Consider the following 19,948-nt stretch of genomic DNA (forward strand, 5'->3'; position numbering starts at 1 on the left):
TCTTGAGAGTCCCCTGGACAGCAAGGAGATCAAACCAGTCAATCCTAAAGGAAATCAACTCTGAATATTCTTTGGAAGGACTAATGCTGAAGCTGAAGCTCTAATATTTTATCCACTTGATGTGAAGAGCCAACTCATTGAAAAAGACTCCAGGAGATAGTAAAGGACAAGGAAGCCTGGCATGCTGCAGTCCATGAGGTTGCAAGGAGTCGGACATGACTTTGCAATTGAACAAGAACGAAAACAGATAAGCATAGACCTGATGAAGCTGATAAACTCTAATTTCACCATTAATTACTGTTTATGTAACTTTTACTTTATTTTTGCTTGACTATTAAATGAAATAGATAATAAGAGAATATGGTAATAATGTTGGATTTTCTGAATACAAATTGTTTTACTGTGATTATGCACTCTGCAGGGAAGAAACAAAAATAGTATAAGATATTGGGGATAACAGGCAGGTGTACTTTAGAAGCATAAGAAATCTAGTTAATTAAATTTAAAGGAAATAAAATTGGTCTAAATAAAATCACATCATTGCAATAGAATATATGTTGATCAGCATTATTTTGAAGTTTATTTTCTTTCAGGAAAAGGAATTTTTCACACAATCTCACTAACTGGGACAAAAAGAAAAATCAGAACATTTACATATTCACTTATGAGATGATGTGTCCAAAGTGTGTGTGCATGTGTATGCAACATGTGCATACACATATTATCATATACCATTAAAAGTGAATGAAAGAAAGTGGAAGTGAAACTGAAGTCATGTCCCACTCTTTTCAAACTATGGACTGTAGCATGCCAGGCTCCTCTGTTCATGGGATTTGCCAGGCAAGAAAATCCAGTGAATAGATACTAGATTAGATAGATAGTGAACAGTGAATAGACACATTTATTTTGGTACTTTCACATAGTGGACTATCACTCGATCATAAAAAGGAACAAACTACGGATTCACTCAACAAAGAGAATGAATTTCACATGTATTGAGTACAAGACAGTGAACACAAACTAGTAAATATTATCTTATTAAAGTCTTCCCTGGTGGCTCAGATGGTAAAGAATCTGCCTGCAATGCAGGAGACTGGGGTTCAATTCCTGGGTCAGGAAGATCCCCTGGAGAAGAGAATGCCAACCCACCACAGTATTCTTGTGTACAGAATTCCATGGAAAGAGGAGCCTGGGAGGCTACCTTCCATGGGGTCAGAAAGAGTTGGACATGACCAGGTGACAAACACACACACACACACACACACACACACACACACACACACATTGTATGAACATCTAGAGCATGCAAACTAATTATTCATCACCTGGAGTGAATGGTCAAGGGATAGTGGGAAGACTGCAAAACATCTGAGTAAACTTTCAGGACAGAGATTAATATTATATATTACAACTGGAGTGGCATCTACACAAAAGTATGCATTTCACGAAAGTCATGAAAAATTAAAATATGCTAGTATTGAGGTATGTAAATTGTGCCTACATGTTGATTTAAAAAGGAGCTATATATGTGGGGGATACTGATTTCTATGTAAAAATATACAAGACTTTTCACAATTAACATTATATAAAATTATCTAGCCCCAAGAAGCAATATTCAGTTCAGTTCAGTTGCTCAGTCGTGTCTGACTCTTTTTAACCCCATGAATCGTAGCACGCCAGGCCTCCCTGTCCATCACCAATTCCTGCAGTTCACTTAGATTCATGTCCATCAAGTCAGTGATGCCATCCAGCCATCTCATCCTCTGTCATCCCCTTTTCCTCCTGCCTCCAATCCCTGCCAGCATCAGAGTCTTTTCCAATGAGTCAACTCTTCGCGTGAGGTGGCCAAAGTACTGGAGTTTCAGCTTTAGCATCATTCCTTCCAAGGAAATCCCAAGGCTGATCTCCTTTAGAATGGACTGGTTGGATCTCCTTATAGTCCAAGGGACTCTCAGGAGTCTTCTCCAACATCACAGTTAAAAAGCATCAATTCTTCAGCGCTCAGCTTTCTTCACAGTCCAACTCTCACATCCATACATGACCACAGGAAAAACAATAGCCTTGACTAGACAGACCTTTGTTGGCAAAGTAGTGTCTCTGCTTTTCAATATGCTATCTAGGTTGGTCGTAACTTTTCTTCCAAGCAGTAGGTGTCTTTTAATTTCATGGCTGCAGTCACCATCTGCAGTGATTTTGGAGACCCCGAAAATAAAGTCTGACACTGTTTAACCATCTATTTCCCATGAAGTGATCGGACTGGATGCCATGATCTTCGTTTTCTGAATGTTGAGCTTTAAGCCAACTTTTTTACTCTCCACTTTCACTTTCGTCAAGAGGCTTTTTAGTTCCTCTTCACTTTCTGCCATAAGGGTGGTGTTATCTGCATATCTGAGGTTATTGATACTTCTCTCGGCAATCTTGATTCCAGCTTGTGCTTCTTCCAGCCCAGAGTTTCTCATGATGTACTCTGCATATAAGTTAAATAAGCAGGGTGACACTATACAGCCTTGATGTACTCCTTTTCCTATTTGGAACCAGTCTGTTGTTCCATGTCCAGTTCTAACAGTTTCTTCCTGACCTGCATACAAATTTCTCAAGAGGCAGGTCAGGTGGTCTGGTATTCCCATCTCTTGAAGAATTTTCCACAGTTTATTGTGATTCACACAGTCAAAGGATTTGGCATAGTCAATAAAGCAGAAATAGATGTTTTTCTGGAACTCTCTTGCTTTTTCCATGATCCAATGGATGTTGGCAATTTGATCTCTGGTTCCTCTGCCTTTTCTAAAACCAGCCTGAACATTTGGAAGTTCATGGTTCACGTATTGTTGAAGCCTGGCTTGGAGAATTTTGATCATTACGTTACTAGCATATGAGATGAGTGCAATTGGGCGCTGGTTTGAGCATTCTTTGGCATTGCCTTTCTTTGGGATTGGAATGAAAACTGACCTTTTCCAGTCCTGTGGCCACTGCTGAGTTTTCCAAATTTGCTGGCATATTGAGTGCAGCACTTTCACAGCATCATCTTTCAGGATTTGAAAGAGCTCAACTGGAATTCCATCACTAGTGATGCTTTCTAAGGCCCACTTGACTTCACATTCCAGGATGTCTGGCTCTAGGTGAGTGATCACACCATCATAATTATCTTGTTCTTGAAGATATTTTTTGTACAGTTCTTCTGTGCATTCCTGCCACCTCTTCTTCATATCTTCTGCTTCCATACCAATAGGTCCATACCATTTCTGTCCTTTATTGTGCCCATCTTTTCATGAAATGTTCCCTTGGTATCTCTCATTTTCTTGAAGAGATCTCTAGTCTTTCCCATTCTGTTGTTTTCCTCTATTTCTTTGCATTAATCACTGAGGAAGGCTTTCTTATCTCTTCTTGCTGTTCTTTGGAACTCTGCATTCAGATGCTTATATCTTTCCTTTTGTCCTTTGCTTTTTGCTTCATTTCTTTTCACAGCTATTTGTAAGGCCTCCTCAGACAGCCATTTCTTTTTGCATTTTTTTCCATGGGGATGGTCTTGATCCCTATCTCCTGTACAATGTCACAAACCTCCGTCCATAGTTCATCAGGCACTCTATCTATAAGATCTAGTCCCTTAAATCTATTTCTCACTTCCACTGTATAATCATAAGGATTTGATTTAGGTCATACCTGAATGGTCTAGTGCTTTTCCCTACTTTCTTCAATTTAAGTCTGAATTTGGCAATAAGGAGTTCATGATCTGAGCCACAGTCAGCTCCTGGTCTTGTTTTTGTTGACTGTATAGAGCTTCTCTATCTTTGGCTGCAAAGAATATAATCAATCTGATTTCGGTGTTGACCATCTGGTGATGTCCATGTGCGGAGTCATTTCTTGTGTTGTTGGAAGAAGTGTTTGCTATGACCAGTGCATTTTCTTGGCAAAACTCTATTAGTGTTTGCCCTGCTTCATTCTGTATTCCAAAGCCAAATTTGACTGTTACTCCAGGTGTTTCTTGACTTCCTGCTTTTGCATTCCAGTCCCCTGTAATGAAAAGGACATCTTTTTTGGGTGTTAGTTCTAAAAGGTCTTGTAGGTGTTCATAGATCTGTTCAACTTCAGCTTGTTCAGCATTACTGGTTGGGCCATAGACTTGGATTACTGTGATATTGAATGGTTTGCCTTGGAAACAAATAGAGATCATTCTTTCATTTTTGAGGTTGCATCCAAGTACTGCATTTTGGAATCTTTTGTTGACCATGATGGCTACTCCATTTCTTCTGAGGGATTCCTGCCCACAGTAGTAGATATAATGGTCATCGGAATTAAATTCACCCATTCCAGTCCATTTTAGTTCGCTGATTCCAAGAATATTGACATTCACTCTTGCCATCTCCTGTTTGACCACTTCCAATTTGCCTTGATTCATGGACCTGACATTCCAGGTTCCTATGCAATATTGCTCTTTACAGCATCGGACCTTGCTTCTATCACCAGTCACATCCACAGCTGGGTATTGTTTTTGCTCTGGCTCCATCCCTTCATTCTTTCTGGAGTTATTTCTCCACTGATCTCCAGTAGCATATTGGGCACCTACTGACCTGGGAGTTCCTCTTTCAGTATCCTATCATTTTGCCTTTTCATACTGTTCATGGGGTTCTCAAGGCAAGAATACTGAAGTGGTTTGCCATTCCCTTCTCCAGTGGACCACATTCTGTCCGACCTCTCCACCATGACCCACCCATCTTGGGTGGCCCCATGGGCATGGCTTAGTTTAACTGAGTTAGACAAGGCTGTGGTCCTAGTGTGATTAGATTGACTAGTTTTCTGTGATTTTGGTTTCAGTGTGTCTGCCCTCTGATGCCTTCTTGCAACACCTACCCTCTTACTTGGGTTTCTCTTACCTTGGACATAGGGTATCTCTTAACAGCTGCTCCAGAAAATTATATTATAGTTATAATAAAATTATATTATAGTTATAAACAATAAAATATGCAATATTATAGTCTTATATATCTCACTTTTAATAACTAGATCATTTACTTTTCTATAGTTTAATAAAACTAATTCTATACTCCGTCAAACACATTGACCACTTTGAGATTGAATACTTAAGACATTTGCTGTAGAAATTGCCTTAATATTTAATAGTTTAAAGATATTCAGACAGATTAACAGTATATTTTCTTAGGTGAATTGATTGAATCTTGGTAAGTAGGACAAATTTTATGAACAAGGTTTCATGTATACTTGCTAAGATTAAGTAAAAAGAATATAGAGTTTAAAAAGTCTGAAAGTTTGATAGTTGGGACTTAATTGTTTCCTAGGTAGTTCCATTTATCATTCTTCAACAGATTAGTTTTAATGTTGTTTCCAAGTGAAAACATGAATTTGGTGTGAAAGAATACAAGGATAAACAATCACAGCAGGTTTTGATGATATAATACCTTTTATAGGTTTTTCTGAAACTCTTCAGTTCATAAGTTTCAAACTGGGACTCCAGTGCCTATTAATAAAGTTTCAAGAACCTATTAAAAATAAAAATAAAACTCTCATTTTAGAGAAAGTCAATTAATAATAAGCAATCTCACAATTACCCTATTTGCTTCTTTGCTTGCAGTTTTAAGAATCAATTAAGAAGGAAGCCATGGAGATGCAATAATTTTGATTTTATTTAACGACTGCCCACACATACACACACACAATATGACAGAATGAACTCTGTTCATTTAGGGAAACCATGCAATATCACAGTAATCCAAGTCTGTGCGACAATCACTAATGCCAAAGAAGCTAAAGTTGAACAGTCCTATGATGATCTACTAATACCAAAACAAGAAGTCCTTTTCATCATAGGGGACTGGAATGCAAAAGTAGGAAGTCAAGAAATACCTGGAGTTACAGGCAAGTTTGGCCTTGAAGTACAAAATGAAGCAGTGCAAAGACTAACAAGTTCTGGCAAGAAAATGCACTCATAGGAAACACTCTCTTTCAACAACACAAGAAATGATTCTGCACATAGATATCACCGGATGGTCAACACAGAAATCAGATTGCTTATATCTTTGCAGCTGAAATGGATAAGCTCTTTACAGTCAGCAAAAGCAAGACTGGGAGCAGACTGTGGCTCAGACCATGAATTTCTTACTGCAAAATTCAGATTTAAAATGAAGAAAGTGGGGAAAACCACTAGACTATTTAGGAATGACCTAAATCAAAGCCCTTATGATTATACAATGGAAGTAACAAATAAATTAAAGGTATTAGATCTGATAGACAGAGTGCCTAAAGAACTATGGACGGAGGTTTGTGACATTCTACAGGAGGCAGTGATCAAGACAATCCCCAAGAAAAAGAAATGCAAAAAGGCAAAATGGTTGTTTGAGGAGGACTTACAAATAGCTGAGGAAAGAAGAGAAGCTAAAAGCAAAGGAAAAAAAGGAAATATAAACCCATCTGAATGCAGAGTTCCAAAGAGTAGCAAGTAGAGATAAGAAAGATTTTCTCAGTGATCAAGGGACAGAAATAGAGGAAAACAATAGAATGGGAAAGACTAGAGATCTCTTCAAGAAAATGAGAGAATCCAAGGGAACATTTCATGCAAATATGGGCACAATAAAGAACAGAGATTTTATGGACCTAAAAGAAGTAGAATATATTAAGAAAAGGTGGCAAAAACACACAGAAGAACTATATAAAAAGGGTCTTCCTGACATAGATAACCACGATCGTGTGATCACTCCCCTAGAGCCAGACATCCTGGAGTCTGAAGTCAAGTGGGCCTCATGAAGCATCACTACAAACAAAGCTAGTGGAGATGATGGAATTCCAGCTGAGCTATTTCATATCCTAAAAGATGATGTTGTGAAAGTGCTGCAACTCAATATGCCAGCAAATTTGGAAAACTCATCAGTGGCCACAGGATTGGAAAAGATCAATTTTCATTCTAACGCCAAAGAAAAGTGATGTTAAAGAATGATCAAACTACTGCACAATTGCACTCATCTTCTTGCTAGTAATGTAATGTTTAAAATTCTCCACTCCAGTGTTCTGGCCTGGAGAGTCCCAGGGACGGTGGAGCCTGGTGGGCTGCCGTCTATGGGGTCGCAGAGAGTCGGACACGACTGAAGCGACTTAACATAACCTAACATAACATAACATAAACTCAGTTTAAATAGGAGAACAGAACACCCGAGTCCTGTGTTCCCCTTCCAATCTCTCCTTCGGGTGGTCTGTACTGGGTCTCATTGATAGAGCGGTTTTTCAAAGCTCTTCCGGCAGCGACTCTCGAGAGCGCGGGTTCTCGCGAGATCGCCTCCGGAAGTGGGTGGCTGCGGAGGCTCAGAGACTTCTCTCCCCGGAAGCCGCTCGTTTCTTCGGAGCTGCTGCAGCCGTCCACCCCTTGGCGCTCTCCCCAGGGAAAGAGCTCACCGGACGCGGCCCTTCCCAGCGCCGAGCTCGCCCCTTTGGCTTCACCAGCTGTACAGAGGCGCGGCCCAGCCAGCTGAGCCCCCGAAATCCCCGGCTCCTCCCTCCCTTCATCTGCTGCAGTTAGGCCGCGCCCAGAGGCCCAGTCCGCGGCAGCTCCGGCGGGTGATGCCAAATACAGCCATGAAGAAAAAGGTGCTGTTAATGGGGAAGAGCGGGTCGGGGAAGACCAGCATGAGGTCGATTATCTTTGCCAATTACATCGCTTGTGACACCTGGCGCCTGGGTGCCACCATTTCTGTGGAGCACTCCCACATCCGATTCCTGGGCAACTTAGTGCTGAATCTGTGGGACTGTGGCGGTCAGGACACCTTCATGGAAAATTACTTCACCAGCCAGCGAGACAACATCTTCCGTAATGTCGAGGTTCTGATTTACGTGTTCGACGTGGAGAGCTGCGAACTGGAAGAGGACATGCATTATTACCAGTCGTGTCTGGAGGCCATCCTCCAGAACGCTCCTGATGCCAAAATCTTCTGCTTGGTGCACAAGATGGATCTGGTTGAGGAAGATCAGCGTGACCTGATTTTTAAAGAGCGAGAGGAAGACCTGAGGCGTTTGTCTCGCCCGCTGGAGTGTGCTTGTTTTCGAACGTCCATCTGGGATGAAACGCTCTACAAAGCCTGGTCCAGTATTGTCTATCATCTGATTCCAAATGTCCAGCAGCTGGAGATGAATCTCAGGAATTTTGCCCAGATTATTGAGGCCGATGAAGTTCTGCTGTTTGAAAGAGCCACGTTCTTGGTCATCTCCCATTACCAGTGCAAAGAGCAGCGTGATGTCCACCGATTCGAGAAGATCAGCAACATAAGTCAGCAGTTCAAGCTGAGCTGCAGTAAATTGGCCACTTCTTTCCAGAGCATGGAAGTTAGGAATTCTAACTTCGCTGCTTTCATCAACATCTTCACATCAAACACGTACGTGATGGTGGTTATGTCGGATCCGTCTATCCCTTCTGCGGCTACTCTGATCAACATTCGCAATGCCAGGAAACACTTTGAGAAGCTGGAGAAAGTGGATGGTCCCAAGCACAGCCTCCTTATGCATTGAATATTGCCAAAATACGCTCTCTGAAAAGGCTTAATTGCCTCACCCCCCCCCTTTTTTTTTTCAATATTCATAATGTCGTGTGCTTATAAGTGGGCTTTGAAATGTGTGCTGCTTATCATTTTCATCTCTTTCTTCCCTTCTCCCCAGTCTTTTGGACTCTATTTACTCAGTTATCCAGTAGAGCTTTAAAGATGGCCTTTCTGAAAAGTTGGTATGGGGTAACACTAAAGTGGGTGGTGATGTATGTGTGTATATGTGTTCTGATTACCTGGTTATAGTAGATATACACAAAGCCTTTACAATATCTTCTGTATTCCTTACAAGGTTGCAAAGATGGAATGTTATTTTATCAGCAAGGTATTAAAATGCGTTTATAAATTCTTCCTGGCTTCAATCATGAATAAACATTTGCTGTTAGCAGTTTAAAAAATAAATAAATAAAATCTCCAAGCAAAGCTTCAATAGTACATGAAATAAGAATTTCCAGATGTTTAAGTTGGATTTAGAAAAGGAAGAGGAACCAGAGGTGAAATTGCCAACATCTGCTGCATCATAGGAAAAGCAAGATGATTCCATAAAAACACTTACTTCTGCTTTATTAACTATGCAAAAGCCTTTGACTGTGTAGATCATATCAAACTGTGGAAAATTCTTAAATAGATTAGAATATCAGACCACCTTATCTGTCTCCTGAGAAATCTGTGTGCAGGTCAAGAAGCAACAGACAGAACTGGACATGGAACAACTGAATGGCTCCAAATCAAGAAAGGATTACATCAAGTCTATATATTGTCACCCTGCTTATTTAACTTATATGCAGGGTATATCATGTGAAATGCAGGATGAAGTACAAACTGGAATCAAGATTTCTGGGAGAAGTATCAATAACCTCAGATACGCAGATGACAATACCCTTACGGCAGAAAACAAAGAACTAAAGAACCTCTTGATTAAAGTGAAAGAGGAGAGTGAAAAAGTTGGCTAAAACTCAACCTTCAGAAAACTAAGATCATGGCATCCGGTCCCATCGCTTCATGGTAAATAGATGAGGAAACAATGGAAACAGTGACAGACTTTATTTTGGGGGGCTTCAAAATCACTGCTGATGGTGACTGTAGCCATACTTTAAAAGCTGTACTTTTAAATTAAGCCATGAAATTAAAAGATGCTTGCTCCTTGGAAGAAAAGCTATGACAAGCCTAGACAGCGTACTAAAGAGCAGAGACAATACTTTGCCAACAAAGGTCTGTCTAATAAAAGCTATGGTTTTTTTTGTAGTCATGTATGGATGTCAGATTTGGGCTATAAAGCTGAGCACTGAAGAATTGATGCTTTTGAACTGTGATGGTAGAGAAGACTCTTGAGAGAGTCCCTTGGACTGCAAAGAGATCAAATCAGTCAATCCTAAAGGAAATAAGCCCTGAATATTCTTTGGAAGGGCTGGTGCTGAAGCTGAAACTCCAATACTTTAGCCACCTGATGGAAAGAACTGACTTATTGGAAAAGACTCTGATGCTGGGAAAGACTGAAGGCAGGAGGAGAAGGGGATGACAGAGGATGAGATGGTTGAGGATTTTGTATACCCAATCTATGCAACATTTTCCCACTCAACTTCCTCCTTTCAGTCCCTACTTGTGATGGCCATTTTTCTACTTCTCTCATGGATTAACTGATATATAATCTCTCTTTTGTTCTTCCTAACACAGTATTAGCAATGTTGACAGTGCATTTTGTTAACTGCAAATCTTAATTATTCACTGAGCTAATGTTTTTAATTACCCAACATATTTAGAATACATTTCAAGATTTAGAATACATTTTCAAGGTCGTTGTTTATTTCTGTTAGTCTCTCAATTGTATCTGACTCTTTGTGACCCCATGGACTATAGTCTGCCAGGCTACTTTGTCCATAGAATTCTCCAGGCAAGAGTACTGGAGAGGGTTGCCATTCCCTTCTCCAGGACCCAGGGATAGAAGCCAGGTCTCCTGCATTGCAGGTAGATTCTTTACCATCTGAGCCGCCAAGGAAGCCCAAGATCATTAGTTTATCACAAAAATAGTCTATAATCTCACCTCTCCTGGTCTGAACACCCCCTCTAAACACTATGCTGTACTCAAAATGATCTATGAATCCATAATATCCTCATCCAAGTAGAAGAGTGAGGAAGAGATTTTAAAAATGAAACAAAACAACAAGAATAAAACAAGACACAGCAGTGGGAGACAATATTTTCAAAATTTTCATAAAACTTTGGTAAAATAGTAACACTGGAACTCTAAGGAGAGCTTGATTGGTAAATGAGACAAATCTGAATACATTGAATCTGGGCATAAATTAATCAATTTAAAAATCAAATTCTAGAGAAATCATGAAGAATGTAAGAAAGAACATGTTTGCAAATGCACAACTATGTTATGTGACTGTTTTGTGCATTTAAGACTGAATAATTGAAAAATAAATAGAAAAAGCAGAAATTTCTTAATTTATGAAAGAACAATAAATTATTATGCTTTCACAATCTTACAAGTACCTAAAAAGAAACAGAATTCACTTCTCTTAAGTTCTGAAATCCCCTGCAGAAAATGCCACTATACTATAGCTGCTGCTCTCCCAAGGGTAGAACTGTAAGACAGGACTGATAGCCCATTTCCCTGTGTACAAGGCAATTTTATCTTAAAAGAGACATCAAACAATCACTTGGGGGAATTAGGTATCATTGCTGCCTAGTGCCTTGGTGAATCCATCTGGGGACAATTTCCATGTTCTTTGTTTAAGCTAATAAAGTTGCGACCTAAAGTTGTATTCCATTAAGGAATCTCTGGAGTCTTTTATTGCCTAAGGGGACCTAGAATCAGCAGTGAGGAAAATGGGATGGTGAAAGATGTTATGTTCCTGGCTCTGTGTTCACAATGCATTTATCAAATGACAGCTTGTGTACTGTACTTGTATATTTTAAAATGACATTTTAGAGATTTAAGGCATTTGGTGTTCATATGTATCAAAACAAGAAAAATTGACAAGGGGCCATAAACTAACATGCTATAGTGACACAACAACAAAAATCAAAGCAAATATGTGGTTTTCTTTTACATGCACCCAGATCTCATTTCTTCATCTTGGTAAAGTCAGGGTGACAGCGCTTTGTTCACTGTAAGGTGTTGGCTATCTGTATTACATGGTATAATTATTTTAAGATTAGATTACTCTATACAGCAGACACTGTTGTGGTTTCTATTCCTGAGACTCATCCCTGTATCCTGACATTTTGGACACAAGCAAATTTAAAATAAATGAGCAAATAAATGACTGCTTTAAAATGAACAAGTTAATAACTGCTTTTACATTAGATATTAGAAAATAAGCTACCATATACTTTGATTTTATAACATCCTTATTTTATAAATATTTTTGAAATATGAATTGTGAAAATAATATCAAGTAGCAATACAGGCATACCTCATTTTACTTTGTTATTTTGCACTTTGTAGATGTTGTGCTTCTTACAGATTGAAGGTTTGGGGCATCCTTGCATCAAACAAGTTTATTGGTTCAGTTTTTCTAACAGCTCATGTTCACTTCCTATCTGTGTGTCGCACTTAGTAATTCTTGCAATTTTTCAAACCCTGTGCCAGCAAAAAGATTATGACTTACTGAAGGATCAGACTAATGGCTAGAAATTTTAAGCAATAAAGTATTTTTAGTGAAGATATATACATTGCTTTTTTGGACAGAATGTTATCACATACTTAACAGACTACAATACAGCGTAAACATAATTTTTATATGCATTGGGAAACCAAAGTAATTTGTAAATTGCTTTATTGCAATATTCGCTTTATTGAAGTACTCTGTAACAAATCCACAAAATCTCAGAGGTATGCCTATATATTATATTGCTCTTATTTTGATAACGCTTTACTGCCATATATCTTAATCTGTAATTCTATCTTACTCTGATATATAATAACATGTATATAATTATGACCATAGCAAAATATCCTCATTATTTATTAACTTTTCTCATGAATGCAATACTCTAAAATAAAGTAAGGACTATCTAGGAATAACAAACATTTTGTGTACTCCAAATGAGGGTTTTACTCTTAGCATATACTATTTGAGAAAATATTAGATGACAAGATCTATTATAGATTTAATAATAATTATGTATTTTACCATTTTAAAACAGCATCTATACATATCTAAAAAATATGAATATAGATAATTGTTCTGTGTGGATTATATGGGTTTCCCAGGTAGTGCAGTGGTAAAGAATCTGCCTTCCAATGCAGGAGATGCAAGAGACAGACATGGGTTCGATCCATGGGTCAGGGAGATCCCTTGGAGTAGGAATGGCAACCTACTCCAGTACTTGTGACTGGAAAATTCTGTGAACAAAGGAGCCTGGGGATACAGTCCATTGGGTTGCAAAGAGTTGGAAATGACTGCATGACTGAGCACACACGCATGCTGTGGATTATATGCATCTCTCGACTTCTCACAATACTGAATTGTGTCCGTGATTTTTATTTTTATTTTTAATGTTTTATTTTGTATTGGGATATAGCTGATTAACATTGATGTGACAGTTTCAGGGGAACAGTGATGGGACTCAGCCATACATATAAATGTATCCATTCGCCCCAAAACTCCCCTCCCATCCAGGCTGCCGCCTAACACTGAGCAGAGTTCCATGTGCTGTATGCTGCTGCTACTGCTAAGTTGCTTCAGTTGTGTCCGACTCTGTGCAAACCCCATAGACGGCAGCCCACCAGGCTCCCCTGTCCCTGGGATTCTCCAGGCAAGAACACTGGAGTGGGTTGCCATTTCCTTCTCCAATGCATGAAAGTGAAAAGTGAAAGTGAAGTCACTCAGTCGTGTCTGACTCTGAGCGACCCCATGGACTGCAGCCTACCAGGCTCCTCCGTCCATGGGATTTTCCAGGCAAGAGTACTGGAGTGGGGTGCCATTGTCTTCTCCCATGTGCTGTATAGTTGGTCCTTGTTGGTTATTCATTTTAAATATATGTTAGTGACTTTTGAATTCTACAAATTAGTAACTGCTTTTCAGACCACTGATGTGAAGAGCCAATGCATTGCAAAAGACCCTAATGCTGGGAAAGATTGAAGGCAAGGGAGAAGGGGGCTGCAGAGGATGAAATAGATGGTTAGATAGCACCACTGACTCAATTGACAGGAATTTGACAAAATTCCAGGAGATAGTGAAGGACAGGGAAGACTGGTGTGCTGCAGTCCATGGGGTCACAAAGAGTTGGCTATTACTTGGCGACTGAACAACAACAATCTGACCACTAACATTTATGCTAAAACACTTTAAAATGTTACATTGTTTGGATTGGAAAATTTCTTCAAGCATAATTTTAATTTTCTGTAAAGAAGTTCCTATATACCCCAATAGAGAAGGCCATGGCATCCCACTCCAGTACTCTTGCCTGGAAAATCCCATGGATGGAGGAGCCTGGTGGGCTGCAGTCCATGGGGTCGCTAAGAGTTGGACACTGAGCGACTTCACTGTCACTTTTCACTTTCATGCATTGGAGAAGGAAATGGCAACCCACTCCAGTGTTCTTGCCTGGAGAATCCCAGGGATGGGGGAGCCTGGTGGGCTGCAGTCTATGGAGTTGCACAGAGTCGGACACGACTGAAGCAACTTAGCAGCAGCAGCAGCATACACCCCAAAGTGGAACTCAGAGCTGAGACTAATAAATATCTGTCCTTTATAGTAATGATCTAGTGTAGACAGGACTTTAAAATGTTAGGTCCTTGATAGAAGAGATTATCCTTTATATTCAGCATTCTACCTAAACAAAAGAAATGCTCAAAGCCATGCCTATTAAACCAACAGTTATGCAAGAGCAACTACCCAGGTGAAGGAGATCTCATTTACATATGTCAAATTAAGTCCCCATGTTCCAAAAAAGATGCCAGAAATTTAAGTGAGTTTTAAATAGGTCAGGAAAATCTACTCAAGTTAAGAAGGGCCTCTCAGCTACTAGACAAGTGATTATATCCCAGGCAGCACTTGAAAGCCAGAAACTGCCATGCTGTGCTGAATAAATTCTCCTCAATGACCTTTCCATGACAGTTTTCTCATTTCCTATAATGTGGAGACAATTAGGTGTTAAATTACGTGTTTGTGGAGCAAAGAAGCAACCTCTGAAGCAAAGGTTTTGCTAAGGAATGTATGGGGTGAACGTGTAACAATAGCTCCTAACAAGTAACGTAGTTGTACAATGTCCAGTTCCTTAATTTAACAAATGAGAAAAACTGATGTCCAAATTACTTCACTGACTTGATGAGTGTAACTCAGCAATTTTGAGTCAGAATAATACTAGAACTGACAGTTAAACTCTCAGTCTAGTGATCTTTCCATCAAAATGTTAGTTTTGTACTTTCAAGTGATTCAAGTTAGCTCCTTGTCTTTCTAATCATTCATTCACCTAACAGCAATTTACTGATGTTTGTGAGGCAAATCCCAAACCTGAACCTGCATGGCAGTTTCTAGCTTTTCAGAGATTAAAAATACTCCCTCAAAGATATCATGTTCATCAATCAAAACATATAGAATTTTGAGAAATTTCTGTGTTTAAGTGCCATTTCAGGTGTTGGGCATAGAGCAGTGCAGAAGACAAAAAAATCTGCCTTTTTTATTGAGCATAGCCAATAATTACAAGGGTGCAAAAGATCCTATATTTAAAGTGTACATTAAGTGTTTTAAGCATATAGAGGTAAAGAACCCCCATATATTTTAGCATCTGAGAAAGGAAAGGGTCAGAGAAAAGTTTCATCTTGGTTGGACTAATAGAGGCTAAAAGAAGAAAATAACCTAAATAAAAGCAAAGCTAGGAAGAAACAAAAGCAAAGCTAGGAAGAACAAAGTATGTTTTGGGACTTTTGGGAGGTTAGCATGGGAGAAAGTGGAGGATTCTGGGTATAGACCTGTAGAGTTAGGCAGATGTCACATACCATTAAAATTGCTTTAAAAAGTTCTTCAGTTCAGTTCAGTTCAGTCGCTCAGTCGTGTCCAACTCTTTGCGACCCCATGGAATGCAGCACACCACAGATGGTTAAATAAAATGATAAATGAGAAAGTAAACTATGTAGTTTCATTCACTTCATAAACTTACACTCATTGAGAATAAAAATTATCTTTGCTCAGCCCCTTTAATTTTCCCCTAGTAGTTTTTACTACATTACTAAATTAACACCCTCTCAAATCTAATACTAGGCAAAATCTAGTATAAGGTTGCCAACAAAAATTTGTTGTTTCTTTTTCCAGAAACATTCTACCTTCTGTTAATTTAAATTGTACCAAATTTTCAACAGCCAACTCACACCCAGTTTTCCCAGAATTTCTGATTTCACCATTCAGAAACTAGCATTTGGCAGTTTTGTTATAGGTCTTTTCATATTGGTTATCTTTACTTCCCCAAATAAATTATAAGCACAAGGAAATTGAAAACTAATCTTATACATTAATTTGTGCATTCTCATAGGAGCTACCAGAGTGTCCTATAATGATTAAAAAATATTTGGCAAAACCAATACAATATTGTAAAGTTTAAAAATAAAATAAAATTAAAAAAATAAATAAAAAGTTTGAACCAAAAAAAAATAAAACACAAGTAATTCCTCTCTATGAATAATTTACTGGCCAAAATGCACATGGAAACAAATTGGGTTGGGCCAAAATTTCCTTTAGTTTTTTTAAGTAAAACTAAAAGACATATTTTCCATTTTCACCAAGAACTTTATTGAACTACATATTCACTGTTTTGTTCCGTTACCTCCTACCATTTTTCAGGCAGCTTCATAATTCTAACTTTCCAAAGCTTTTTTTTTTTTTTTTTTCTTTAATCTTTTTGAGCAGAGAACCATTCCAGGTGCATTTTATAGTTTTCCAGAAAATTAAAATTTTTTTCTATTAAGAGAATTTTGTAAACACCAAAAGAAATGAACATCCAAAGATTCAATGTCTGGTGAATATGGTGGATGAACCAGAACTTACCAGCCAAGTTGGAACAGTTTTTGCCTGGTCATCAAAGAAACATGCAGTCTTACAGTATCCTGATGGAAGTTTATGTGTTTCTTGTCAGCTAATTTCAGACACTTTTCATTGAGTGCTGTTTTCAATGGTCGAAGTGGTAGCAGTACTTGTTGGAATTAATCATTTGGTTTTCTAGAAGGAGCTAATAATATGGGACTTCCTCCCAATCCCACCATATGCAACACATCACAGTTTTTGGATGAAGACTGGCCTTTGGTATGGTTGTTGGTGGCTCATTTTGCCTGCTGCACAATCTCTTCCACTCCATAGTATTATACAGTATCCAATTTTAGTCACCCTTCTCAATTTGTTTTAAAAACAGAACATTTTCCTTATGTTTCAATTCAGAATCACATGCAGAAATATAGTCAAAGAGCTTTTCTTCACTTAACTTTTGTGGAACCCAAACAACAAAGTGATTAACATAACCAAGCTGGTGCAAATGATTTTCAGTGCTTGATGTGGATAATTTGAGTATGTCAGCTATCTCCCACATGGTATAACATTGATTGTTCTCAATGTCCTGATTTGATCACTATTGATTTCAATGGATCTACCCCTCCATGGAATGTCATCCAGTAAGAAATCTCCATCATGAAACTTTGCAAAACATTTTTGACAGCTTCTCCGTAAACAGAACAAATCTTTTTTTTTTTTTTTGCATTTCAGTTTGCATTTTTTTTCTTAAAATAATACTGAATTTCTTAATATGCTGAAAATGTTGCTTTTTTCCCTTCTGTCTTCAGTATTAAAATGCTTACACAAAAATTTACCAATTTCGATCATTTTTTAAAAATGTATGCTGATATGAAGCTGTCATTATACATTCCAACAAAATTGTTTTGAATGACATTAAAGACAACTATTGTTTTCCTTATGGAAAACAAACCTTGGTAAATTCTTTGAGAGATGGGAATACCAGACGACCTGACCTGCCTCCTGAGAAATCTATATGCAGGTCAAGAAGCAACAGTTAAGAACTGGACATGAAACAACAGACTGGTTCCAAATTGGAAAAGGAGTACGTCAATGCTGTATATTGTCACCCTGCTTATTTAACTTATAGGCAGAGTATATCATGTGAAATGCCAGGCTGAATGAAGCACAAGCTGGAATCAAGATTGCTGGGAGAAATATCAATAACCTCAGATATGCAGATGACACCACCCTTATGGCAAAAAGTGAAGAACTAAAGAGCCTCTTGATGAAAGTGAAAGAGGAGAGTGAAAAAGTTGGCTGAAAGCTCAACATTCAGAAAAAGAAGATCATAGCATTCGGTCCCATCACTTCATGGCAAATAGATGGGGAAGCAGTGGAAACAGTAGCAGACTTTATTTTGGGGGGTTCTAAAATCACTGCAGATGGTGCCTGCAGCCATGAAATTAAAAGACACTTGCTCCTTGGAAGAAAAGCTATGACCAACCTAGATACCATATTGAAAAGCAGAGATATTACTTTGGCAGCAAAGGTCTGTCTAGTCAAAGCTATGGTTTTTCCAGTAGTCATGTATGGATATGAGAGCTGGACTATAAAGAAAGCTGAACACCAAAGAATTGATGCTTTTGAACTGTGTTGTTGGAGAAGATCTTGAGAGTCCCTTGAACTGCAAGGAAATCAAACCAGTCCATCCTAAAAGAAATCAGTCCTGAATATACATTGGGAGGATTGGTGTTGAAGCTGAAGCTCCAATACTCTGACCACCTGATGTGAAGAACTGACTTATTGGAAACGATCCTGATGCTGGGAAAGATTGAAGGCAGGAAGAGAAGGGGACGACAGAGAATGAGATGGTTAATGGCATCACTGACTTGGTGGACATGAGTTTGAGCAAACTCCAGGAGTTGGTGATGGACAGGGTAGCCTGGTGTGCTGCAGTCCATGGGTCACAAATAGTTGGACACGACTGAGTGACTGAAGTGAACTGAACTGAAAGACAACTAAGCACTACTAGCGCCAGCATACAGAATGAACTAAATGAAACGTTTGGCTCACTCGGTGGTAAAACCCAACCATAATGTGATTTCCCTGTCAGTTGACTCTCAGACTTATGGGTCTTTCATCCCACTTCACTGATGTTGTTTACCTCACAATAAGAGAAACATGCAGTTTATATGACTAAATATTTATATTAGTCCTCACATACACTATTGGCAAGATGAGTTGCTTGGCATAAACACTAGTGTTTCATTTTAAACATGTTACTATTTCTATTACTTATTTGTTTCTATTTATTAATCCACCAATGATACTAAGTATAAAAAGATCAATGCTGCTTGCATTTTCTGGAAAGCAGAAACAAAACAGCCTCCAATCTAGTCAGAGTAACAGCCTGTTAATCAACAATATTTTTCTTAGTTTTTGCATATTAATATAGTCTTATCTCTTTTTCCTAGAAAAAAATTACTTTAGAATATCAAGGACAGACTCACTTCCAGAAAGTGGAACCATGTCTTGTCTTGATTTTGGATGATGCTGCTAGAAATTGTATTCCCTTTGTTCCTTGCAACTGAAAGCTTTACTCGCTGTTGCCTACAACGTTTCCTAAAGAGTATTGTTCTAGACTTTCCCTCTTGATATCCCAAGGTCAAGTCTGACAGAGAGCTGTCAGAAAAGAGAAGGAAAAAAAAATTCATACCATTGGTTTTTTTTTGAGAGGTTCAAAATTTATTTTTTAATATAAATTTATTTATTTTATTTTATGTATTTATTTATTTTTTTGGCTAGCCTTAGTTCCATAACCAGGGATGGAACCTGCATTTCTGGCAGTGCAAGTGCGAGGTCTTAACCACTGGACTGCCAAGGAAGTGCCTCCACTGTGCTTTTTCCTTCGTCTGAGCTAGAACTATTAAGAGGGAAGGGATTATTTTGTTCTTTTTATGTCTGAGTAATATTCCATTGGCTATATGTACCACACCTTCTATATCCATTCTTCTGTTGATGGGCGTTTCGGTTGCCTTCATGCATGGCTATTGTAAATAGCGCTGTAATGAACACTGGGCTGCATGAGCCCTTTTGAGTTATGGTTTTCTTTGGATATATGCCCAGGAGTGAGATTGCTGGATCATAAAGTACCTCTATTTTTAGTTTTTTATGGAATCTCCTTACCGTTCTCCATAGTGGTTGTGCCAATTTACATTCCCAGCAACAGTGTAAGAGGGCTTCTCATCTCTACTAAAAGAATAGCAATCTATTTGTAATGCTTTTTTGTAATTCTCTGCTGAATTACTCTGCAAAGCTAGAATGCAAATTCCTAAGATGATTATTTTGACTGCCATGTTATAATTTTTTAAATTGGAGCATAGTTGATTTTCAATATAGTTTCAGGGGTACAATGTAGTGATTCAATATTTTTTTATATTATACTCCATTTAAAGTTAT

General features: G+C 38.5%; 2 protein-coding genes across 2 annotated transcripts in view; one reads left to right on the forward strand and one right to left on the reverse strand.

The window, feature by feature from the left end:
• The window catches only part of ZNF804A (zinc finger protein 804A), a 334,333-nt gene that overhangs the window by 95,863 nt on the left and 218,522 nt on the right, over positions 1–19,948 (reverse strand). The gene's annotated exons all lie outside the window — the stretch shown is intronic.
• LOC129646178 (ras-related GTP-binding protein A-like) lies at positions 7,341–8,945 on the forward strand. Its single transcript, XM_055571995.1, has one exon. It carries the CDS (start codon positions 7,561–7,563, stop codon positions 8,500–8,502), a length of 942 nt encoding a protein of 313 aa, XP_055427970.1. The 5' UTR covers positions 7,341–7,560; the 3' UTR covers positions 8,503–8,945.

This window comes from Bubalus kerabau, chromosome 3 (genome assembly GCF_029407905.1).
Source record: "Bubalus kerabau isolate K-KA32 ecotype Philippines breed swamp buffalo chromosome 3, PCC_UOA_SB_1v2, whole genome shotgun sequence".
Classification (NCBI taxonomy): Eukaryota; Metazoa; Chordata; class Mammalia; order Artiodactyla; family Bovidae; genus Bubalus; species Bubalus kerabau.

Coding starts and splice junctions, on each gene's coding strand:
- LOC129646178 (XM_055571995.1), top strand. CDS start 7,561: ATGCCAAATACAGCCATGAAGAAAAAGGTGCTGTTAATGGGGAAGAGC.